General features: G+C 37.7%; 1 protein-coding gene across 10 annotated transcripts in view; it reads right to left on the bottom strand.

Annotated features, from left to right (window-relative positions):
- Nucleotides 1-27,343, bottom strand: part of CHID1 (chitinase domain containing 1) — a 127,473-nt gene that overhangs the window by 11,302 nt on the left and 88,828 nt on the right. Inside the window, exon 12 of one of the 10 annotated variants that reach the window (XM_027785035.2) lies at nt 25,476-25,625. The exons of the other annotated variants lie outside the window; for them this stretch is intronic. Within the exon in view, the coding sequence (XP_027640836.1) occupies nt 25,616-25,625 (10 nt within the window). The 3' untranslated portion in view covers nt 25,476-25,615. Of the gene's footprint in view, nt 1-25,475; nt 25,626-27,343 lie in introns of those variants that run through there. 10 annotated transcript variants of the gene reach the window in all.

Raw genomic sequence — 27,343 nt, 5'->3', positions numbered from 1 at the left:
GCCAAGTATTCCTATTTTATAGAACTCTGGAGACACAGAAGATGACAGCAAGCTTTTTAGAAGTGTCCTCTTCTTGCTCTTGTCTCAGGGAAACAGCAAGCATCAAAATCTTTCAGTCCCTTACAATGGCTACAGAAGACAGCACAAACGTTACAGGATTTCCATGCATGCGGGTTTACATGTTAATAGTGCTCCTTATTCTCATTTAACTTCACAGAGGCTTTATTGAAAAAAGCGCCCCATCTGAGAGTGTACACAATGGTACGCTGGCAAATTACCCCAGGGAACTGCAAGTACAGCTGAAAGTACTCCAGTGCATGCTGACTCTTCTCAAAATAACCAAACTGGGGGTTCTCTACGAAAAAGAAAACAAAGTTGCAGTCAGATATTGATTCAAGAATAGAATTAATCACACACAAGGCAGGAAAAGGTGGGAACGTTAATATATTTAAGGTTTTGACTCAAACTGACAGATATGAGAGGAACATATGAAAATCTCCTTAAAGAAAACTAGATCTTTATTTCTATGCCAATAAATATTTCTCAGGCAACAGAAACATAACTAGATTGAGGCAGAAGGTTTGCATATCTGTATACCTTCAATAACACACCGCTGTTCAGCAGCTTCATTTTATTTTGTAATGATACAGATTTTTATTGTCTTTTGTGCTGCTGTTCTATTTTTCAAGACACCTGGGACTACATAATGTGAACTTTTTTTTCCCAGTGCAAATTATTCATGAAAGCAACTGTTTCCTAAGTTACTTCTTGTTCACATGCATCAACTTTGCATACTTTCTATCAGAAATCTTTGTTGTTCCTGACCATTGCCAAGACTCAACTTTCCAGCTGAAGTATGAGGCAATCTTTTCGCTTGTGTTTGTTCAGTTAGACAGATTTTTTTCTTTCCAATTTATCCAATCTAGCACATGACAGGTCACTATTTATAGTGGGGGCTGGTTTCAGCAGCTCTTGTTGTCATGAATGAGTTCATTGCCTTTAAAAGCCTGCTGTATCATCTGGGCTTCTCTCTCTGCTCTGGCCGAAGGGCACCCTCCTGTCAGGCAGAAGACATGTTAATGGCAGAAGAGTTTACTGTGCTAGAAGAAAAAGCAAGATTCAGATAAGCTCACGTAAACAAAAAAGCACAAGAGAACAGAATGAAATAAAGCATACCGTTATGGACTAGCTCAAGTAACTAGTCATAGTTCAGTCATACGAAAAAAAGTTTAGTTTGACTAGGAGCTAGAGGCTAGAGGTTCCACAGATGATTATTTTTTAATAGTTTTTTTTATAAACTCCATGTATTGGTCAATTTGAAGTCTTTGATAAAAATGTATCTTCATTTGGTCTTGATTGCCTTTGCACACTTTAAAAAACATGACTATTCAACAAAAATATTGTCTTTGGTATTCATCACAGAAATAATACCAAGTAGTCATGCTACTGGGCAAACAAAGAGGAACAACATTCTCTCTCAAATTAGGAAACAGGTCACCTCAAGGTTAACATTTTTTCTAACTCACTTCGGTTATGAACTACATCAGAAAAAGCTCTCCCTATGTGCTCACTTCTAAGCAAGAATCACCCTTCTCCCAGTTCTAAGTTGAAATTAAGTACAAAAGAGCAAAAATAGTAGATGTGTAAAACAGTCTAATATAAATAATTTAATAATTTGGAAGTTGATATTAATTTGATCCTCCCCTCTCTCACACTTCCTATTTCATAACTGAAAATGTTCACAACTATATCTGCCATAAATCAGGGACAACTTGAAAAGCCTCCTTTAAAACAGATTGTCAGACTACATTTTGCAGCTCTAAAATGCAGAAAATTGTGAAAACAAACTGATTTTCCTGCAAATTTATATCATCCACCATCACCAACACAAACCACAGATATGTTAAACCTAATAGAAAACCTACAGGACACACCAATGACCATCATCCCTAAAGAGTATAAGAAAACACTATACCTCAGTTATTAAAACATTGCACCACAGAGGTTTACTGGTCCACATGGCCTGATAACCCCACCATTATTTATACAAACACACACAGTACTGCATGCTGTCTCTGCTGATTACCAAGTTGATTCACCTGTTCTATACTGCCTAAATCCTACAATATAGCTTGTTTACACTACCTAGGAAAATGGCAGTTCAAGGGTTCGATTGAACCAGCACAATGCAGTTATTCCTAGCAGGGTCAATCAAAAGCCAAGTGCTATTTTGTGAGATACGAAATGTCTGCATGCATGCAAATTGTCCTGCGTAAGAGCTGAAAACATTATTATACATTACTAATGAAAAGACAATTTCAACAAAATATGTACATGTGTCAACAGCACTATTTAGTATACCATTTTATGTCAAATCATATAATCTGTACTTAGTTATTAAAATGCTGCAATGATTTTATACTTTATTTTAAAATCAATGTAATGTTTCCATTATTTGTTATGATACCAGGAAAAAGTAGAATATCTCATTTTTACTAACATAAAAGTATTAGAATAAAAAAAGCATGATGGAGAATACTCAGCAAAAAAGACTTTGCCAGTAAAGCACCTAACTTTCTTGCAGGCTGTAACATTTAAGTAGAACCTCCCCATTTTGAAAAAAGAGACAATCACAGCTTTCTTACTTTCTTTTTTGTTGTTGTTCATTTGCTTCATCAGATCTCTGCATACATATATACATGGGGTACCCCTCGTTTCTTTACTTTCCTATCTCTGGATAGCATTTGTAATCTGGATCTTTTGTGGCATATGGGGAAAAAAAAAAAAAAAGGACAGAACGTGGAGATCTGTATCAAACTGAAATCTTTCTAGATGCCTCCCTGTAGTCATGGATAACCACACTTTTTCGGGACAAGCCTCAGACTAACAATGCTGTTTCAGAATAATTATACCAGAAGATGCTACGGTGCAATGCCAGAATATGCTCTGAGCAGTGAAAGTATTGCTTACTCCTACCATACTAACGTAGTTTCCACCGTAATCCAGGGTACAAATCATCTCCACATGCAAGATTTTAGCATCATCATATAATGGTAGAACTTTTAGTCCTTCCTAGACTGTACAACATAAAAGTTTAAATTCAGCTCACCCAATAATCTGTTTTACTACAAAATCTGAGACAAGACATAGTCTCTCTGCTTAAAACTACTTCTCAACGTGATGAAAACCAACGCTTGTTTATCCCTATGGGTTTGTTTCAAGAATCAGCAGGTTCAGCCTAAAAAGAAATATCTTTGAAGATAAAAACTGCTAGTTTAAGGGTACATTTTCTGAAATGCTTAAGTAATGCTCAACTGGGGTCGAAGTGTTTTCAAATTCATTAAGTACAATACTGTGCTTGATTCTTCCAAGAACTGACATAATAGGCAATGCACATGGAAAAGTGAGGCTGCATATCTTTGGATGCATGGCTGAACAAAGTTCAGATACACTAATGTATCTGCTGTTCAGCTTCAGCTGTAGATAACAAAAACTCTAACTCTGCTGGTTCTGTTGCACGTCAGGTTGGGTTTGTTGGGTTTGTGAGGTTTTTTACATACATCAAAAAAGCTTTCCAGACTTTCCTCTTGCTCAAAATATACAAAACAGGTATACATGCTACAAAGATTAGCTACGAAAACTATTGTATACTGGATTTGGAGCCTGGTCAGATACGAGTTGATCTTAATTCAGTGTACTGGAGATGAAACTGAACCCACTCCAGCTATGAAAATGAAGGTTGAGTGCTGAGTCACCTACTTGGATATTCTTAATTCTTCCATGTCTACTTCATTAAAAAAGGCAGATATTAAAAAAGTCACATTTCTCTTCCATCCTTGCCTAAAAGGTCAGGTGACCTTAATGCCAGTGAACATCACTGCTAACTCTTCCAGATGCTTGCTGCATCTCCTTTCAACTGTTCCTGAATTAAAACCATCCCAATACAAACACAAGGTCAGCAGCAGTGTCACCCACCAGATGTAACAACCACAAAAGCCAGCAGGAACATCTTTTCCTCACCCTGTGTCAGGAAAGGAGCAGCACAGTTCTTCTTCCAAGGCCCAACCTCAGCCCTGTCTGACCTGGGTCTGGGGTACTGGAGGACCACCTTTGCAGCTGCCGGGAGGTGTGTAGGTGCTCCAGCCTGCTGTTTTCCATAGGGTTACTAAGTGGTCCTGGCTGAGACAGATGGGCAGGGGCCAAGCCCCATGCCGGGCACAGTTTCTGAAAGGTTACACTTGGTAGCAAAGGAGAATAAAAGCGCACATCTGTTGGGTGCAAGCAGCGGGATGGGAGAAGCACCAAGGACAGGAGAAGGATGCTGAAGGGGAAGATCTGCTAGCAGCATAGCTCCCAGGTGATCTTCTCTAGTCAGGCAGAGAGAGCACTTAACTTGCAGGCTGAAGGACTCGGGATGTAAAACTGACCCAGGTCAGCAACAGCCTTAGGAGAGAAATACTGGCTTTGTCCTCTCCCCAGAAACAGAACTAGTTTAGGCCAGACAGCAGCAGTGTGTGTCTCCAAGAACCAGAACTTCAGGTGACGAACAAAACTAACTGCAGCAGGAGACTCAGCCTAAGGACGGTGACTGCTCTTTGGATCCCACCTGCTTCCCAAGATGCTGAGAATGAGGCATGGAAATAGATCTCGACTTGCAAGTAGCCTCAGAAGAGTGTTCAGATTCCTTTGCTGACAATCGTATCATGCCTGCAGCTTCCACTACCAGTATTTCTGCCTGCTTCTCCCTGGCCTCATCAGTCACACGACCTCATTACTCACAGGTCAGTAAAAGGTGACCTGTGAAAGCAAGTTGAAACAAAATGCTAAACCATAGAAGTGACCTAATTGTTGAACAGCCCTCTCCCTTCAAAGCACTGGGAATATCCGTATCCTTCCAATCTCTTGAAGGCAGCCTCTGCTGCTGCGGCCCTGCATTTCAGCATACACTGCAGGAAGAACAGTCCAAGAAGCAGGAAGGTTGCATTCAGCACTGCCTTGTGCAGCTCCGCTGCAGACCCTTGAAATTCCAAGCAACCTGTTGAATGCAACAAATAAATGCCTTTGAGAATGGCCTTAATGTCAGCCCAACAAATTAATTCATGGTATTATTTCCTCCATCCAGGACACTGCCATACTCCCAGGTACCAGAGCCCTAGGACTGTAATTTTCAATGCTGCTATGACGAACAAGGACAAAATATCCACCATTTACTTGTACCTATTTCTTTTCACTTGAAAACTAGGTAGTAAATGCTTTCATAATGCAAGAATACTTAGTGAAATAATGGTATTTAAGTAATTCCTTACAAAAAATAAATTCAATTCCATAAAAGCAATTGTGATAAACTATCTAAAAGTAGCTATGAAATTACAGTTACTCAAGCTTTATGTATCTTACTGTGCTGCTCCAGTTTTCTGATAAATGTTACCCATGGTCTCTTAAAACTAATGCATTCAAAATCTATTTCAGGTTATGTTCCTAAATGGAAGCATATTGCAGTATTCTCTGACTTCCCGAGGTAGCAAAGAGCAAAACACAGTAAGTTTTGCTCCTGCCTCTGAGGTTAACCTGCTAAATTCTCATGCTGATAATCTGACTAAAATAGGACTTCCAGGTTATCACACACATAGTTTTTGATAATTTTCAGGGGTTTGTTCCAATTTTTACTTTAGCTGGCATGTCAATTAAATTTCAGTATTTCAACCTAGCTCTCACAAAGCAGAAAAATATTTCCAAGCTACCCCATGTCTTGTAATTATCACCTGTCATGTCTCAAGTTCAACCTCTGAAGACCTGACCACCAAACACTTTCTAGAAGACCAAAGAAACACAGCTCAGGGATAGTTTTTTGTCATGAAGTAGTTACAGATGCACAGTAATAGATTTAATTGAGCAAGCGCAATACAGCAGATAATTTTGCCTTCATATGAAAGAGATCATAAATTCAATCCCTGACTGGAGGATTATAACTAAAGAAGGAAAATACACTAAAGGAAAATCTATGGCAGATTTTCTGCAGACCTCCAGTGTCCTATGAAGCTATGGACTATATATGCTTTTCCATATTTTGGGACCAAGTTAAGCGAAGAACAAAGAACATTTCTGCTGACTTTCAAGTTAATTTTTTATACTTGGCAGAGGGTTTTTCTCTTCTCAGTTGACCGTGTTTTAGTCACAGTTATAGAGATTTATTCTGGATTTACACCAATAGAACTAATATAAGACTTTCAGCCTTTATTTTTTGAAAAGATAGAATGATGACAAATTCATGCAAATGACTATTAATCTCTCATAAATAATGCAAATCTCACAGTGTTAGTACATTTTTAACATGCTTTAGAATAATCTGGGTGGCATATAATTCCTCCATTTTAGGCATGAATTGAATTGAAGATGGCCTATGATGTAATACACTATATGTTACACAATGAGAGTAGAGATTTATGCCTTTTTAAGAAATCATCACGGCAGTTAAGTAAATACTGGGGAACACCAATTTTAAATCTCTTGATACTTAGTTAAACTAATACATATTCATTTGGTAGTGTTCAGTTTTAAGGAAAAGCCTAGCACTTCTCACCCTGAAAAAACAGCTGAATGTCTTCCGTATCTTTGCTGTAACTCCAACAAATATTTGCATATTTTTATCTGTTTGGTTTCTGCTGAACAAACATATCTGTGCCAGCTGGTAAAATTTGTTAAGGTTAAGACTAAATTTTAAAGCAAAAACCAACATACATATATATATTCGAAATTACTTCCAAAAGAACTGTTACTTAAATCAAATGGCAATGCTTGGAGTGCAAATCAAGGGACAAAATGATGGCCACCACATTTTTTCCCCTTGTATTAACTGGAAGACCTCAAAATGCAATACTATTTTGCCTCTAACAGGTATGTATATAATTTTTTTTAATATTTAAATTAAACAGCAATACCTTTTGCATTAACCGTAACTATAGCCCTCTACCAGATATACAGCACTCTGTATACAAAGGAACTTTGGTTTGCTGAAGAAATAGTTGATTTAGAGGAAGAGTGTAAATGGGAATTATACTCACGCCATAGGCGGGATCACTGTACATTCTAAAGCTTTGTTAACATCTGGGGAAGTTAGAAAATAAATCTTTTAGCTGTCTTTGAATGACAGAAATTTGCTTTTTGCAAATATTTGAGCAAATTCACACACAATTTATCCTAGTACACTGATAAGGGTAAACCAGTAGGGCATTTATGTATCTTAAGTGGTTCCACATGCAAATATATTAAATTGCAATAACAGTTTAAAAATACTATCACTTTGAATTCCCTATACAAGTCATCCAACACACAGAGTAATCACCACTACAGCTGTGTAATTAATAGAAGAATGTCCTTTAAACACTCCGTAACTGTAAACCTAAACAAGTTAAATATTAACAAAAACAACTTAAATATTAACAAACACTATGATATGCATGTAACAGAAGGCAAATCCAGAAAGCCCAAAGCAAAACTGAAGAGCAAAAAATCCTGCAAGGCATCAATTACTAAAAGCGTAAGTCGGAAAAGACTGATAGGGTGTAGAATGATGATAGTGTCTTGTTGGTTTTTTTTTAAAAGCACAATCTAGAAACAACTGTTGGGGGAAAAAGGTTGTAATTTCCCTTTTTTCTTCTGCTTTCATCAGAGAACATTGCTTTTTTCAAAGGCTCAAGAAAAGCATTTGTTTTAATTTAAAAAAAAAATATTCCAATGAATTAATCTGGCAAGATAGGGAATAGGTTCATTGCCACAAATAAGTCAACTTTTCTACCTTAAGGCAGGCCTGAGGGGGAAGTAAAGCTTTACTTCGCTTTGCAAAGAGCCATTTCAAAACCATATGGCAGAGGTGCTACCTGGGAATAATGCCCTGTGCCCCACATACCTAATTATCACAAGCTCCTGCTACATGTAGTCCTACGCACAGAGCTAGGTATGAATGCCCTTGTGAAGTAAAGAAAACATAAAAAGAGGATGATAGCAAAGCTGGGAGATGAAGAGAAACAGATGGGTCTGTCAACTGTAGAACTGCAAAGCCCTACTATGCAAGAACATGAGTAACATGGAGAATAGTGCTTGGATTAGATGAAAAAGTTCCACCTGCCGTCACCAACAGACTGACTGACCTATGTTCAGGACTGGTAGGGCTTTGGCTGGGTATATTTTAACTGTGCTTACTTTTAGATAAGGTGGAGGGCTGTCCTCTGTTCCTCTTTCCTTTTCCATTGCAGCTATTGCAATAAACCTCAGTACTGCTTTACACACATTGCAGTCCACAACGCAGCTATTGCACCACTTCAGCAGCTCTTTTATTTCCCTCACCCCCTTCAGGATGGCACAGTTTTCTCTTTAAGCAAAGAACTATTACTGCTGGATGATGGATCCTGTACTCAGCATCAAAAATGGCTGGTCAATCAAATCCAGAAGTCTTAAAGAGATATAAAAATTACTTCCTCGGACCATGAAAAAAATGCAGGTTCTTGGCTTTTCAATAACCGCCGAGTCCATAACTAGGATCGGTTGAACTAGTTTTTCTCACTGCTTTGGCAATTCTGACTTGAAATCCCAAATATTATGTTGTCGGTAATCTTTTCCCCCCACCAAAGCTCTCCATTTGTGGACTGTGATGACTGCTATCTTTGATCAAATGCTCAGAGGTTCCATGCAGAGGACCTAACTAGGAGGAAAACCAAAAGAACCTGCAGCACCACATGACTGACCATCAAAATACAGAGAAGCACAATGAAAAGGCCAAAACAGATGTTATTGGGCCATCTGTCTATGTGGACATCACATCAGGGAAGCTCTAAATACATCACACGTGTTCCAGGCTTCTAATGCTGACAGGACGAGACAAAGGAGGAAAAAAAAAGAGTGGGGCCAAGAGCTAATTTTTATCCATTAATGTTTTTGAGCAAGCAACAGCAATTTTAATATGCCAGATACTTTTTTGGATCCTGGGGAATGAAGATTATTAGACCTATTAATTTATATTCACAAAATATATTCCAATTACAAGTAGTTTCTGACCCTTTCTGGCCCCACAGCCATTGCAAGAACCCTTTAATTACTTGCCTCTTTTGCAATAAAATACAATTAAGCAGGACTAATTATTTGATGCAAGATATTTTAAATTTCAAAGAAGCTAACCAGTTGCTATAACAACATAACTTAATGAACTTGACTGGCAGGTATTACAGATTCTCCTATGGCAGAAGTTTTGAACCGTACCCCCGCTTTCAAACCTACCATCTTGGTTGCAATTTGTACCTACAACAAAATGAGAACATATTGAATAGAAGACTGCTGAAAGAATTCATAAAGCCATCAATTGTCACAGCATTTCACACTTCAGGATGATGCATAAACATTAAGCAATTAAGATAGAGGTGGGAAAACTACTGATAAAAATAAAGAATCTATTTGGAAACAAGTTCTTCCTCTGAAAGACAGAAGTCAGTGATAATGCTACAAATAAAACTAGACGAAAGCAATTACCAACCCAGTCAGTAACTGTGGGGATTTTGTATAATAAAACTGTGACTTCTCCCTACAAGGGCAGCAGCTAAATATGCCACAATGTATAAATATTTCTTCTAAAATATTGCAACAGCATTAGCAGGCGGCTAGAAAAAAAATAATTAAGACAGGTATCAGAAAACTATAAAAACTCTTGAAATTTCTCCACACATTCCAGACAGATCTTCATTGTGTCCCCCAAAAGAATGCCTGGTCACAGAAGGGAAGGGGGACCTAAGAAGTTACCACGTTAACAGAAGAGCAGTTTAGGGATGTTATGTGACCAGGTTGTTTAACTTCCAGCTAACACAAATTACACTGTTAGCCATTTGAATTTGGTCAATTACATAGATGCAAATTTTATTTTTAACACAATGAAAGGACGAGTAATTCAAAGTTAATTCAAAAATGTGCTCCATTTTTTCAGATACAGAAACACCATTTCATAAAGAACCGGTTCTCCAATTTTGAGTGGAGAAAGACAATACACTAGCTTCCCAGAACCAGAAATACCACTTCATTCCAGAAAATAGATCTATATTGTTTATTTAAAAAATACAAGTAATATATCCAAGTTTTCTTAGCTTTTCATTTGAGTTACTGGATACTCAAAATTAAATGTGAAGCCAACATCGAGTATTTGTGTTTGGTTTTACTCAGAAGCTAAAACATTTCTTGGAATGGTTCACCTCTAATAATTAAAATGTATGGAAGTCACTATAATTTTCTAAGTGTATTACCTGTCACTAACTACAACCTCAAACATGACAGAAGAAAAAAAAAATCTTGACTGGCGTCTGATACTCATGTTCACCACCAAACCTTCCTTCTTGACCTTACGATGTCTTTAGCAAGTCAAACCAACTTGTGAGTCAAACCAGGAGTCACAAGCGCTTCAGAAAGCCACACACACCTGCATTTTGTCAGTATCAAATCAAACATCTCTCTCCTTCCTTGAATAAATAGGCAAAACCTACCTCCATTCCTCTGCTAGTCAATGATAGCAGAACACAAATACTTGCATTTGGTTCCACACTATTTCCAAAAGAGAATTTAGCTAAATCATAAATTACAAAACTACTCAAAACATTAAGATATTTTAGTAACGTTTAAGGAAACACAAAAATATAGAAATAAATCCAAAATGTTTACTTAGTAGTCAAAATCAGTTCTTTCGTTGTGTAAATCACAACAGCTCTTTTTTGCTGTCTGTTTTGATTTTCAGATGCATCTCAGGGAATTTACAAGTAAGACAGTGTGCCTAGCATTAAGCATAATATTCTGATTCTGTAATGAAAAACATTTCCAAGGTTTTGCTTTGTTTTCAAAAGATTTAAAATCTTAACATAAATATAATCTTATTTATTTCTTAAAACAAATATGGAGTCTTAAAGATTCATATCTTAAAGTCTATTAAATATTTCAGTACAACATACTTGAATATTTTCATATGAAAGCTCTTAGGAGTACATATTGTATGAACTTCTGGGGGTAAAAATTAGGGCAATATCACCATCTTTACCAATTCAGCATTAATATGGAAGAACAGCTGATGGAACAAGTGTGTTAGAATTAATCGTATGATTCGAATACACATACACTGAAAGAAAGGCTACTAAATTACAAGGATCAAGAAAGTATTTTAAAAGGACAGAAACATATTAGGATGAAAACCAACATACGCACAAAACAGATTTTGCTAGAAAGAGATGCATATGGGACATTATGTTGTACCTCTGATGTTACTGCCTTTCTGCGGAAGGGAAAGACAGCTCTATATAATACAGACACCTTCAATTTGCCCACACAGTACTGAAATCTGCTGGCTTAGGATTTCCACAACTATTTAAACAAGCATCAACTACGATTTCACTTGTTTCTTGAAGAATTTTCAAAGGGTGATAGAAGGCTATGTGATCTGCTGGTTAGTCTGATTTTTCACAGCTACTAAGAAAACAATATATTCATTAGTCGAGAATGAAAGTCACATCTCAAGAGGTGAGATCTGTTAAGGGTAGGATGCTATTATTGATGCCACTCAACTCCACCCCCACATACACTGAATAATATAGTATTTATGTATGGAAAGAATCTTTCTGCATGAGCCAGTACTGAAAAATTGAAACTGGAGCTTTACATGAAGCTTTTTTGCTGAAAATAGTGAAGATGATGATTTTCATTAACACAAGCAAACACAGAATAATTTAACTTCAGCACCTCTTAAACTTGACTAATTGACTGCTTAACTTTGACTGCACTGAAAGTGTATTTTAATATAACTTCGCAATCACTGTATGCAGAACATACTAATAACTTCCATAATTTATGTATTCCAAAGCATCACGAAGGCTAATGAACCTTGCTGTTTTGATTTATCATGCAAGCTAACCTGGTTAGACAGTTAGTCATTAAGAAGCTGCTTTCTCATAACATGAAATAGAAGTTTTCACTAATGGTGAAAACGCCATAAAATACATCTCAAGGTACATAAAGACTACTTTACTCATTCCAAAATTTTCTATAAAATTATGAAAAAATCAGAAGTGCAAATAATTATTTGTCAAAGGTCTCCTTAGATTTTTTCCAAGGACAGGTGGAATAAACCTTATTTTCATAATGTTCTGACATCTTCTAAATGCCTCACTGGCATTATTCAATTAATCTTCTGAGCAGCTCATCTTCCACATGAAGGAAAAGGCAGAGATGTTAACCTGTGTCACCAGCAAGAGCAATGTATTCAAGATCATCACAGGACCAGAAGCCTGCCCTTGTAAAAAATGGTATGTCTGTATTGGTAAATGATTATTATCAAAAGTACCTGAAGCACATTTAATCCACTATTTTTAACACAATTAGTGAAAAATAAAGTAACTGCCCACTTGAATAACATTTTTCTTCTTCAATATTTACAAGCAGCACAACTCTTGATTAATCCCCAGTTTGCTTACCAGTTTGACTATCAAGAAACCAAGGCTATAACTAGACTCCAACTTAGAGAACAAGTTTATTTCCTTCTGTTGAAACTAAATGAGGATGAACTTTAATAGGTGCCATGGAAATTTCAAGAGTTTATAGGTGGATTTGAATTTTTTAAAAAGTTGCTTAGTCTTTGGGCAAGTTTGAGAGCTTTGATAATAACTTGTAAATACATACAGTAGAAATAAAGAGATGTAGTAAAGGAAATTCACTGCAGAAGCCAAGACTAACAAGTATTTGAAGTTTTTGCTTTATAGGTACAAAGGGCTGTAAATGTGAAGTCAGTTATTTCAGCCATACATTACTTTTCTTTGGAATCCTGTATAAGGGCAGGGGAAGCGGTGGGAAACATACCAATCTTTGAATTACTTGGAATCCGTGAGCCTCAAAGGGCTTCCTTGCTTTGACATATGTAGAAGATTACGTGAAGTAATTTAGAATTCTATCTATCATGTTCCAGAGCACAGCTGTGAGAGACTCCAAATGCCTTGTCACCTTGTTCTTGCCACAAGCTCGAAGGCAAAGAGCCTCAGACTAAAGCTCTTGGCTTTCTTGCATCTCCACGCACACTCTGAGAAAAAGATTTCTTTACTAGGATTGTCACCAACACATCAACACGCTGGACACAGTTGCTTCAACGAACAAACCAGGCTCTTCCTTCCCCTGTGTGAATGTGCAGGCAGAGAGCTGGTGCCGCGGACGTTCACACGGCGTGTTTCAGGAGTCACTTCGCACTAGCCCTAGTCCTGTTTCACAGACTCAGGTTCCATACGGACAGTGAACTAAATGCCCCCATGTCGCTCAGCTCCCATTTCAGTCTTGTCCAAAAGGAATTCATTTGGCATATTCCAAGACTGCTCTGCAATGTAAATTAAAGTAACAGAAATGGGATATGGATTTGGATATATGTAGCATGAGCCAGTACTATATGTTGTGATATGGAAGACTGACTTAAAAAGTGTATTCCAGAACCACACTAAAATACACCACACTATTTTAAATGTTTCTCATGAAAAGAACGATCAGTGGGGTTTGTTTTGGTTGGTTGGTTTTTTTTACAGTCTATACGCAGTGTATCTTTATCTTTCTTCCCCTTACTGCATTTTTAAAGTCCGTTATGAACAACCACACTATATGCCAAGTGTTAAGTCTAACTGAGTTACAACTTTTAAAAGGAATTATTACCTGGATAACAACTTGTATCCCAGGAGATGAGTATCCTAAATATACACATGTAAGATCTCGATTCTATTGCTAAATGGTGTCAGAACACAGGGTACCTCCAAAACAAAGCTGAAAAGTCAAATTTATCTGCATTACAGTAAAGTGAGACAAATGTTCACCTTTGAAACCATGAAACACACAGTAATGGAGATACAGTAGTACAGCTGAACTACTTGCTTTTGGCACTCCAGAAAGTTCTGTATTAATTCATAAACAAGAAGGATATCTTCAGTAGCTCATAACACTTTCAGATTCCACAAGTTTAGAAATTACATAGAGAATGCATATGCTGATATACAATACAAAAATATATATTCCGCTTTTTTCATAGAAAAAAAAAGTTAAGTAGGCCCTGACATTTGCTTGTCTGATTTCAGAAAGACACAAGCTTTCTAATTCAGAAAAAAAAAAAGCCAGAAAGGGTCAAAGAGTAATTTCAAAGAGTAGTTTTGTACTTACAAGAAGGCAATCTGATTTCTAGGAAATTTTAAACATCTAGGACAAGGGCAGTGGTAGTATATATTTTAGATATGGTTAACTGTAAAATAAATGAGTGCATCCCCCACTGATTTCAAAATTAACTTTATCCACTCATGGATAGAAATAATTTGGCCAAAATGTATTAGTTACTAACTTCAGCCTGCAAATTAACTTCATTTGATAAAGGCCTTAATACATGCCTGCTTTCACACATCTTTCCTTCATTTATGCTGAGTTCTTAAGATGCCTGCAGCTTTCAGTCACCAAGTTCTACTTTTGCAATGCTTAAGTATTTTTGCTGAATTTAGAAATCCTTTTTATTTCTACAAATCACTATTCACAGTGCTTAGTCTGAGTCTTCTGCAAAAAAACCAGTGAAATGTGGCAGGGTAAAAATGTCATTGCAATGGCACACTTCTCTGTCTCTCCTGTTCCTTCTGTCTGTTCTTAAAGAGAGTCAGATTTGATTCTCACAACTCCAGCTACATTCTAAAGCATTCTGTAAAATTTTAGCTTCTTCTCATACGAATGTTGCTGAATCTCTTCAGGATTTTTCTCACAGTGTTTTTTTAGTTTTAAAGAAAATACATTAAAGTGTGTGACACTTCAACCTTATGTTTAAAGTTATCGTATTCTTTATGCTAAAATTCACAAATCACTAAGCATGTCTTGGGAAACCTCTGGAAGAAGTTACAAACTGAGATCATTAGTACACCAAGCATGTATTAGAAAACAGTGTGACTGAATTGGGTTAAATTTGCACACAGTTAATTTTGAAAAAAAAATGTGTGTTCTTAAATAAAACAAGCACAGAGAAAAGCACAGTACAAAAGCAAGGTCATTACATTTGCAGTAATCGAGGAGGGATTACTAGCCTGTATTCAAGGAAAGAAGAAACTCATGGAGGGAGATTACGTACAGCAGGAGAAGGAGAAGAAAGAGATCAGGAAAGGATAGAACTGGGAGATTGAAAATTGTAAGAACCTTCAGAACTCAGAAGAGATTAAGGACGGATGAACTGTATATAAGACTTAAGGACCAACATAGAAATATTAGGATTGAAGAATAATTAAAATACTAATCAGCATGGCTATTAAAATATTAGTACTAAAAAAGACAAATAAAAGTATTAAAAATGTAACATAAAACAAAATCATCACTCTTAAAATTCTGTTTAATATCAGATGTGAACAAAAATAATCCAACTTACATCATGAACTGTATTTGTAGAGACGGGAATAAACCACTTTTTTCAGTACTACTCGTAAGAAACATTAGTAACTAGTATGTGTGAAACTTGCTGAAGTTCATGCTGACTTTACAAGGCTGAACTAGATGTTGAGAGTAAGTTTTGCTCAAATCCGTGCAGTAAATCCTGAGGGAGTGGGACCTAGCACTGAGCACACAGGACAGCTACCAGAGTTAAACGCTGTTGCTGGTTTGCTACTCCCACCTCATTTTTGTGGCTAGAGGCAAATCATTTATGAACACGGAATATATCCAACATTAAACAAGGTTATATATGCTTTTACTGGACACATTGAAACTTCAGACTGAGTATCACACCCACATGAAGTACTTCCAAGGTTCTTTTACAGGCTTACATGAAGAGACTCAGGTCTAACTTGTATGTCCTGGTCATAAAGAAATTCTGCAATTTTTTTAACATAGGAAAGGACCACGAAGGATTTAGCAGCAATCCTTGATTGGTGGAAGTCTAATTTCATCCTGTTCTTCTATCTGTATAACTCAAACGATTTCGAATTCCTTGCAGTACGTAAATGGCAAGCCAGCAACCATTAGAATATAATCTCAACTAAGCAACGAAGCTGGTGAAGGGTCTCGAGAACAAGTCCTGTGAGAGGCGGCTGAGCGAGCTGGGGTTGTGTAGTCTGGAGAGGGGGCGGCTGAAGGGAGAACTTCTCATTCTCTACAACTACCTGAAAGGAGGTTGTAGCGAGGTGGGGATAAGTCTCTTTTCCCAAGTAACAAGTGAGAGGACAAGAGGAAACAGCCTCAAGTTGCACCAGGGAAGGTTTAGGTTGGCTACCAGGAAAAAATTCTTTACCAAAAGGGTTTCCAAGCATTGGAACAGGCTGCCCAGGGAGGTGGTGGAGTCACCATCCTTGGAGGTATTTAAAAGCTGTGTAGATGTGGTGCTTAGAAACATGGTTTAGTGGTGGATTTGGCAATGTTAGGTTTATAGTTGGACCTGATGATCTCAAAGTCTTTTCCAACCTAAATGAATCACAGATCATAGTCTATAAAAACAACGTGACTGATCCTGATCTTTATACAAGGGGTTTTTTTTAGTTACCTTGTTGCAGACATTCATTTTTATTTGCACTTCAATAAATCCATGATTTAGTACCTTGAAATAACAGCTACCTCCTTGAAACTTGGGGAAAATTTCAAAGGCAAAGTAAGACATTGTAAAAATCAACAGTCAGGAAACTCATGCTGTCTAATGAACACCAGCACTACCATCTCCTCTTAGAAAGAACTGAGGAAACATTTGGAAGACAAAGAACATGAACAACACTGGACACAGACCAGCCTTCCCAGTTATGAACACTTATAACTCTAAAGACAAGTTAAGCCGATAACTGAGACACGGGAATTATTTCTGGTCAAAGTTCTGAAACAGAATCCCAGTATAGGTTTAAGAGAAAATACAAATTAAATCTAACGATTTATCTGCTTGAACTGTGCTACCTTCTGTCTTTTTTTCAAAGGTCTTAGGAATAGGTTAAATACCCCACAAAAAAGGCAAAAATTATGAGGCACCTAAGGTAATGCTTAATAGTAAGATACTTGATGGTTGTAAAGCCTTTCGGTTTGTCTTTGGCCACAAAGAGCCAACTAGATAATCTCTAAAACTAGCATTCAAAAAAAAAGCTACCAGTTTTTGATCAAGCCTTTCACAGCTGAAGTTGAACAGTAAAGGGGTCTGATCTAGTTCACTTTCAGAGCAGATGGAAGGAAGCCCGATGCTCATCAAGCCTCCCAGATGATGCAAAATGGAATTGGACAGCAAGAGCCTTGTTACCGTGCCTCAGCGTGGCCCCCAAGAGATTCATTATGCACTGAAGGTCAAATTCAGCTTTAATTCACTAGCAGAACATTAAATACAACAAAGAAAATGCTGATGAGTGACATTCTGGCATTGGCCATCCCGGTGAGGCATGTGAGCGAAGAGAATTAAGTGATTTTTGGAACTCTCCCTAGCTGAACTAGGTCAAATGCAGAAGAGGACCTCATAAAAGTAAATATGTGGTCTGTTAAGACTGATGTGTCAGACAGGACAATGGTTGAATTTAAATATGATTTCAGGGGAAATAAGAAACTACTTGGGAGGGCACACTGTAGTCTGGTGGTTACACCACGTTAAACTCTCATTCTGTGACAGCATTGTTGCTGCATTTGAGCTATCCATATAGCAAAATACTTGGCAGCTCCCTTACTATAGTGGCAGTACATTGAGTGAAAGGAACACTGCTAAACCTGTAACAAAACAAAAAAATGGGGGTTTTCAGTATCTCTTTATGTCATAAAATCAGATGTACAGCAATAAGTGAATACAGAAATCTACAACTGAATAGGTTCTCAAAGCCCAGCGAGCAGTCCAACACAGGAGAGGAACACAGGCATGCTGGAAGAATCTTGCTAACTGAAGGTGTGCGCAGTTCACAACTCTGAATCAGAAAACAATATAACCTTGTCAAAACCAGTAAGTGACAAAGTAAAAGCACTGTCTAAGACCCCTAAATCCAGCAAAAAGTCTTGCTAAGTTAGTTCACACAAATCAACTGTAATCCTCATGGACAGGTCTCCGCTGAGTAGCTGCTGGAGGATGCGCATGGGGAAGCTCGTCCATTGCAGGACCGAGGGAGCAGTGGGGGCGGCTGCGGTGACAGTCCAGCCAGCTGCAAGAATTGCATCCTGCGGTTTGCAACCCACTGCTTTAAAACCAATGTGTACAGCCTCCAAAGAACTGACTGTCAAAAACATCGAGTCTTTTAAATAGAAACATTTAGAAAACAGTGTCTGAAAGGCATATGCGAGGATTTCTCTCAGGAAAAACTTCAAGCCCTATTAATACCAAAAATACATCCCTTCATCTCACTTCTGGATTACTCAAAATGGTAGGCACTGTGGATTTTCTCCAAGTATCCTATTTAGAATGTCATCAACAAATACAACCTGTAAAGCACATCAATTTCACAAAACAAAGTTAAAGGACCTAGAGCTGTGTTCATACAGAAGACCTGAAGGAAAGTCAGAAGTAGTATACGGCTATTCTTCTTTATCACTTGGAAGTAACAATCCAGATCTGATACATCATGATTTATTACTGGGTTTTCTTAAACCTAAATGTCTATTCCCTCCATGTCAATTACCAAGATAAATGTTCTTTTTAACAAATTCTCATAATCAAGATACATAAATAAATACTGACTATAAAGGTATATATACAAGGCTGAGAAACACAAATTGAATGCTCCTATCTCTGATTTGCACACGACACAGTAACACAAAACTTCCATGCTAGGAGTGATCCTCTAACGCACTGAGCACTGCCTCGCAGGTGGTGAAGCACAGATCCTCAAACATTTTCACAGGTTTCACTTCTATTAAAATCCTTTGTTCCAGAAGACTTTAGTAAGAACTAAGTAAGACTTCAGCAAGAACTAAGTGCCAAAATGCTTTGGGCAACCTCGCTTGCAGACTCTAGAGCTCGTATTTAAAGTGACTGGGGAAAAAGAAGGCTCAGGCTTGAACAGTTCCAAATCTATCATATTTTATTTCAACGGTTGGTAAGGGACAGGGTGGTCATCTATCATGTCATTTAAATATACCTACAAACTTTAAGAAGTGTTGAAATGAATAATTAAGATCATAAATTTTGCACTACCCACAAAATGAATGTACTTTACATTTTTCAAATATAAAAGAAATGCATATTTCATTACAAAACAACATGGACTGCTGGTGGCAGTAAGAGCTGGGTTTATGCATTATTCACTCATGAAAAAAATTCATTAATTCAAAGATTGCCTGCTGGTGTTCATGCCCTTCCGCAACACTAAGCCTGAGGAGGAATGAAGGTGTTTCAAACTGAAATCTTGCATTTTTGCTTTTGCTGGCAGTGGAACACTGGGGAATACCTGCACGCCGTCCAGTCACTTCCAGTTAGATGTTACCTGCAGCCTACAGAGAGATCAACACAAAGGATATGGCAAAGCTACGATGGGTCAGCAGTGTTTCTCCAAGCCTCTCAGCCCAGCCCTTACACAGGCGAGAGCTGCACAAGCATTGTGCGAGATCTGAGCACTCCCAGGTTCAGCACGCAAGCAGGTACCCAAAGTCACTTACAAAGAAATGTCATGTGTGGGCCCATCAGCCTGCAATTTTCTGCTACTCGTTTCCTGTCAGCAGGTAAATGGGAGCAGAGTGTGCTGCGTAAATTTAGTTGTGAGCAAGTGAAATTACAGAATCGGAAGGCAACAACTGCTTTAGCATAAGGAGACTAATGTGTGTGACCGAAGGATGTAGGCACGTATCTCCTACTGAAGGCAGTGCGAAGGCAGGCTGCAAGTAATGCTGGGCACACTGGTGCATGACTGAAAGAGAGAACAGCCATTGTATGAACTTTTGCCATAATTTTGTATTTCTAAAGTCTCGGAAGCCTGGCTTTTTCTGACTTCAAACCCCCTCAAGATGGAAAGAAGATACCAGTAGGAATCCATAGTTCTGCACTGAGTAAGGCATTTCATCAAATTAGTAGACATATGGACTTTTTATCCGGCAATAGTAAGTGGTTGTTTTCACAACAGAAAGAAGTAAGCTACAGCATTTCACAAATATCTGTGTTGCGACCCTTGCTGTTCAATTTATATATATAAAAATCTGAAAAAGGAGCAATTACCAAGGCTGCAAAATTTGCTGATGACATGAAAATGTTCAGAGCCAATTAAACCCAAACCTGACTGAAACAAGCTGCAGAAGTTCACAGTAATGAATGTGGCAGTAAAATGGCAACCAAAATCTGATACCAATAAACACAAAATAGTAACTATGAGGAGAGTACAGTATTAGTTCTGAATGAGTTGTTATCACCAAGAACAATGACCTGGGTGTTTCTACAGGTGGTTCTCCGTTAGTATCAGTCTAGCACTCAAAAGTTGCAAGAAGTCAAACAGAGTATTAGAAGTTAGTAAGAAGGAATTGCAGAAACATGAACTACAAACTGTTGCACTGACTTTATAAAGTATCCTGAATGCAGTTCTCAGTTCTGGTGCTTGGAAGCCTATGGTATGTCAGGTGCATTTTAACAAATCATAACAGCAACATTCAGGCTAAGGGTCACATTTAATCAGATGTGCACTGCTACTTTCCAGTTTGGGGCTATAGCATAGGATAATCCTGGTGTTCCTGTAAATGTACAATCCCACGAAGTTTCAGCTTACTCCAATTGTTAATGCAAGCAACATTTCTGGATGAGACGTAAACCCACAAAATATTAAAAGTGTTTTCCCTGTCAAGAAGAGTAGGCTAATCTATCAAATGGTACATATTTAAATACTCAAAGTAACCAGTAAGTCACGATTTAACCTCACTTTATCATCCCTCCACAATGAAAACACACCTATAGGACTGACACAGTTTTTAGTGGCAGTGCCTGAATCAGTTACTTAACTAGAATAAGTAAAATGAGCAAAAAGATGAAGGAATCTGCACTCAAGGTTTGTCAGAATAAGGCTTTGCTTGTTAAAAGCATAATTTTCCTCATTATTCTTCCTAGTATTTTAGGGAAATACCAGTCTATACATTATACATCTTAAACATCAGCTGGAGTAACCATTTTTGCATCAATCCTACCTAATTTGTGCAGACTGTGCAATGCAGATAGAAAAGGAAAAAGAACAAACTCAAATTATATCTTAACTGTAAAACTGAAATATTTAAATGCAATTAATTTTCTCCATTTCACTACAAAGGTGTAAAGAAGCCCCAGTGTTTTGAAGCCACTTGTCATTTTGTGCAAGTGAAAAGAATAACAAAATATTTAACTATGTAAACATAGAAAATGAAGATTTTCCAAAGTAGAAAAATAGGATTTACAAATTTAATCCAAATGAAAACCAAAAGTTGGACAATCCAGTGTATCTCATGATTCTTTTCTGCTTTTGTAAGCAAATTTTTGCTGTTTAATAGCAATGTTAAAACTACAATGCATGCAGTCTGCCTCCTCCTAATGAAGTGCAATATTTAAAGTCTTAAACAGAAATGGATTCTAGAATCCTTGCACTGACAAACTTCATTTTGTGAAAGTAATAGAGACATGCCTTCATTTGCTTCTTTCGCATCCACGCCTTTGCAAATACCATATTGCTTTCACTTGCATTAACAAGCTTTTGCATTGCCATTCCATCCATGTTCTCTCCAAAAGCAACATCACAATAAGTGTTTCAGAACATTTTCTCATTACTTCTGCAGTACAGGTCATTGAACATATCCCCCAATAAATCTTTTAAATTTCATTTCTTCAAGATGCATTTCCATCAAATACCTTTGACAACTCGGAGAGAATGCCACTAAGTTATGAATTTTGCTTAAGGTTATGAAAACACACCTTAAGCTTTGCTTAAGGTTTATGAAGACACGTGTATGAAAACACGCGCTACTTATGGCCTCAGGGTGGGCGCACTGTGCAGCTCTCCATCACAGCGGCAGCTGGGCTTCCAGCTCAGGTGCAATAAAGAACCTCTGCTGCCCAGCTACGTTCCAGAGGGAATAACGTTGGAGGAGGGCTCATTACACAAGACAAAAATCACTTCACTTTTAAATTCTAACAGGCTCTAAATATACGAATGAACTTTGATCCTCAGACAAGGCTGGCTGGGAAAGAGAGACAAAGGATTCTAAAAGGAGGGGGGTACCTAATGGCTCTTTGGGGAGAAAATAGCAAAGGGACATTTTATTTTTTTTATTTTCCCTAAGCAGAAGAGTAAAACCTATGTGCAGGAGGGGAATAATGAACCTTCAGAGGCTCTGATGTTAATTTTAATGAGCAAAGTAAAGCCGTAAGAAACACAGACATTTATTATTTTGGCCTCTGTATATTTCTCATTCTAGCTAAAGTGAAGAGCGTTTATTTCCTTTGACCCATTAGCAAGTCCCAGTGGGTATTTAATTGTTAGTTTTTCCTGTAAGTATCACAAATATTGGACGAGATAAACTGCAAAATGGAACTGTACAACAGGAGCTGAGGAAGAGTGTGGGCTAACAGTGAATCTGCAGGATCCATGCTTATCTGGGAACTTAGAGAAGCCAGTTGCAAAGCACAATCCACCACCAGGCAATAAACAAGGATCTGCCTCCAGGAAAACGGTCAGGGAGGCAAGAACGACAGCACTGCAACCAGCCCAGACCTAGCAAAGGTAGGAGCACAGGGATGACGGTGAACTTCAAACCCAGCGCTATGAATGTGCAGCAACAGAACCATGGTGCCTGTGCCATCACTTCATTGCTGGCCCAAGCTTTTTGTTTCTAGCTCCTGCAAAGAGTTTCCTGCGTAAGTCACAACTGCAGAAATGTAATTTTTCTGTGAAATCCCTGAGGAAACCTCAGCACATTAATTAGAACTGCTCCAAGTGGAAAATAAACATCTCCACTTATCTCAAAGAGTCAGGTGAGCTATTATGGAGAATTATCTGTGTCCTCACTCGATCTCATAGGAACAGGCTATTAGAGATGGTTTGGGGTTGGTCGATTTTTTTACCCCACCTAGCCACTCATCCCAGTATTTCTTGGAACACACGCACCTGATAAAAAGATTTGGCTATTGCTCACATGAAAAAGTTTAAGTACTTGACTGCACAGCAGACAGAACCATAATCACCACCAAGTGCAATTCTAGACGCTTCACTGTTTCCAAGTTAGACTGTGTTTATAGTGAACTTGGGAACAAGAAAGACCCGCTGAAGTCAGCTGAAGCCAATACTTTACTGGTTTACTTGAGGTCTCTGTATTGGTTCTGCTCATCCTCCAGGTAAGTCTTAAGTTGTAGCATGAGATTGCACTCCAAACTTTTGTTAGTACAGTGGCTTTTATTTATTATTTATTTATACCTTAAATTAACTTACTGCCAAGAAACCAGAGTTAATTTTCTAGCAACCATTGTAGTCCTTTTGCTGAGACAGCCGTGACGGTTATAGGTGTGATTTTTCTCTTGTTGCAGCATTTCCCACCTGGTAAGTGAAGAGTTGTTTTTTTTAACAGTGTCTGTCACATAGTTTACATGGGAGTGCTTTCTCTGGTAGCTATACCTACAAATATTTTAAGTGCCAACTCCAAACATTTGCAGACTGTAACAAATATTTATAAAGCGTTCAAGCAAATATTTACAAAAAATACTCTGAGACCTTCAATTACCTTAGGTGCAGAAAAATTCCATTAGAATGCTGTACCAATGACAAAGATAGAAGAAAAACCCTCCAGGACATGAAACAACTCTGTATGAGAAACATCATACATTACATATGAAGCCTACATTTTTGTGCAAGAATTTCACGTTTGAACTCTTAATGTGTGGGCTTGATGTTATCTTCAGGTAAGCACTTTTTATGTGTGGAACTAAAAAGAGGACATAACTTAAGCAAAATTATTTTCCGTCTTTAAGTGCATAATTGGATGTACATACATACACTCATGAATCATGGCAATTTCCCTGAAAAACAATCTGTATTTTCATCTGAACTGACATTTCAGTAATGGTATCAATGAAATTACAGTTCTGGACTAACTACAAGGAAATGTGAGATCAGAAATTAAAAAATGCAAACTATTAACGTGGACATTGTTTGGAAATTTGGCAAACACCTTCCAAGAATTCAGTTACATCTTCTATCAGTCACCCACCTGAAATTCTACAAATCACACTGAATCTAGCCTGTAACAACAAGACTGATTAAATACTTCTTGAATTCTTTACAACATATGGCATTTTGAAACTTTAAGCAGTACCTATCTGTCAACATTTTACTTTCTACAACTTCTTAATCCTGAAATATCTCCCTATTAGCCTTCTATATATTTATCTTTTAAAAACCAAAACGGCAGTGTGTAACATTAAATAACCATTTTGGTTGTGAAAAGTAACATTCAGCCCATCAGATAAAAATATAGTACCAGGCAAGGAATTGCTGAAGTTACTTATGGCCTGTCTTTTTGAAGAGTGTTTTCCTTAAAAGATGGCTTTGTGTCATATGGAACTATAGAAAACACCCCCATATTCCCCCAAACCTGCCTGGTTTTATTTATCAGCTTTCCTGTGATTGTGCTGTACCTCCGTAGCTGGAAGTCTCATTCTTGGCTTAATGACATGGAGAGCTAAAAAGTTGCCCCCAAACCCTGCTTTTCAAAGAGATTGCTTTATCTGCTGAAGTAAATTACAAATATTCCCTAAATTACCAGAATTTATTTGGAATAATGTCTCCACTCTTACATTTGGTATACAGTCCACTTACTCCTACCATTTCTAAACAATAATGTTAGTTAGAATTAATAAGTATTGGTTATGATCCAGCCTGTTAATAGTGAGATTGATCCATGGAGTGTTTTATAGCTTGTTAAAAGTTTATTTGCTATTGCAGATCATCAATAAAATCTGTTTAATTGGCTAATTGCTACAGCTGCTGCTTTCAGTGATGCTTGCGATTCCTCCCATGTATACAGTAGCCTCTACTGCTGAACACTGCCTGCCTGATACTCCTTTTACAGGAGACTCTTATTGCAGTTTTGCACTCTGTGGTAACACAGCAGTTTTTACCTCTTACCCGTTCCTATGAGAAATGCTAGCTTAGGTTACAGCTGCAGTCGGAAGAACCTTTTTAAGATGTGTGGAAAATTAAAAAAAATAAAAACGAACAGCCTTTCAAGTGTCTTGGTTTGATAAGTAGTGACCTCAGAAAGTCAGTGCTCTGATGGACTGACTAGGGATTACTACAGCACCTTTGTTCAAGCCTTTATTGCAGCTGTTTCACAATCTCATATGGCTAAGCAAGTATTTGCAATGAAAAACATCTAACACCCAAACAGTCAGCCAGCTGGAATTATAAGAATGATGGCATTTCACAATTGTTATTAGATACAACGTAGTTTTATTTGAATTCTATTTCACGAGAAAAGATTATCGTATTCAATGTGCAGAAACTTTTCATTTTCTCCATAAACAACTTCTTCTAACTGCTTGTAATACGAAAATTGTGTTTAAATACATGAGGCGTGTATTATTGATCACTAAAACAGCTCTTAACGGTTGCATATGAACAGCTGACTGCCATACTGTACTGCAGATGTCCGTATGAGATTATCAACTCTTCCAATGTTCTCAGAGCAACCTAGAAAGTCAATACAACATAAGGAATATCATCAAGATTTTGCTTGTTAGAATCTGTCGAATACTATATTTATTTCAGGGTTTCCAACCTACACTACCCAAGTCCAGCTATCATATTGGTCGGCATTCTGGGCAGCAGTGCTCAGGCTTTCACCAGCGAAGAGCACAGACCAAGGATTCTTTGAAACGGGGTTATACTTGCAGGAATTCCTAAGAAGTAAATGCATATAGTGTTCATCTATTCCTCCTGCAGATATTCAAGTGTTACATGCCTGAATGGATGACACCCTTAAGCACTGCTCTAAAGTAGGTATTCCTACAGTGCTCATCCTTAAACGTTCTGAGGGAAAAGCAGTAGCACTACGGCTGAGAACAGCTTGTTATGCCTGTGAATTTCTTCATTTATAAGTGTGCAAGCTCAATATAGGGAGGGAGGTGTTTCTAGAAACAAGTCGCTCTAGACCTTCTAATTATCCTGCTGTTGAAGGGTATTGCAAGAAAGCAAAATACACACACACACACAAGAGAGATCTACTTTCAGTTATTCTTACAGATCATCTAAGGTTCATTTTAAAACTGTATGTCCCTTATGCAGCACATCCATGCATTCCTGACATTCAAATTCTCAAGCCACAGTTACACATAGCATATTCCATTTTACTTTGCCCTCCAGTACCAACTTGGTATCAACTCAATGCACAACTACTACACTCTGAAATTCAGCAACGCAGTATCTTTGCTTGTTGAACAACAACAGTGCAGTTACAAGCTCTCTCTTGCCTCTCTCTGTTTGGGATTTTGTGAGAGGAACACAATAGTTATGCAATAGAGAGTATCATCCTAGCAGATTGCTAAATCTGCTTGATAATTATACATTAAGTGTTGATCAATGAGGAAAGTGAATTAATGCATTCCAAAAACCTGACATGTATCTTAAGTTACTGTTAAGGCTACCATCTTCTGAACAATGAATTTTAATGACAGTTGCACAGGATAATCACATTTCAGAATAATAGTTTATGGTACAAAAGCCTGAGTGCTTTCAAAGCCAGTATGAGCTTATCAGGTCACAAAAAACTAGGTCAACTGCAATTCATATTATTGCTTTACAGTCTTATAGATATTACTTTAGATCATCTCTAGCAATAAATGTAAGTATTCAATGTTTAATACTGTTCCGATGTTTTTACCCTTCCAAAAGGCATCTTTTAAGCCTACTTACATAGAACAGAAAGAGATAGAGGTAGAAAAGGTGTAATAATTAGATATATGATTAGCACCACCACCTGTAAGTTGTAGATAAAAAACCAGATCCATTTCTTAGCGCTGAGCTGCTGCTTCTACTCCATACCCTCTTATACTATTACTTGTTCTCTGATCATTTCCCAGAATTCCACCAGTGCAGTGTACAAATTTACTAATAGCCTTAAGATACTAATTCTGCATAGACACAACGTATCAGAACCTGGGAAGAGAATATTGTCTACAGTTCTGCCTCTCTGAGATTTGAGATAATTCACATTCCTGAATCTCAGTTCCATGTTTGAGATAGAACAGAAACTCCTGAAGGTCCTAGGAGCTGTGATGGTGGCTAGATGTAATTCATCCTGTGCATGGTACCAGTGCCATGGGGCACTTTTGGAAAGCTTTTGGGATATTTGTGCCAATCAACATCCTCTGTTCTATCCAACCAAAATAACTGAAAAAAATTACATTACA

The sequence above is a fragment of the Falco peregrinus genome, chromosome 9 (genome assembly GCF_023634155.1).
Source record: "Falco peregrinus isolate bFalPer1 chromosome 9, bFalPer1.pri, whole genome shotgun sequence".
Lineage (NCBI taxonomy): Eukaryota > Metazoa > Chordata > Aves > Falconiformes > Falconidae > Falco > Falco peregrinus.
This window is presented reverse-complemented; position numbering and strand designations above follow the sequence as displayed.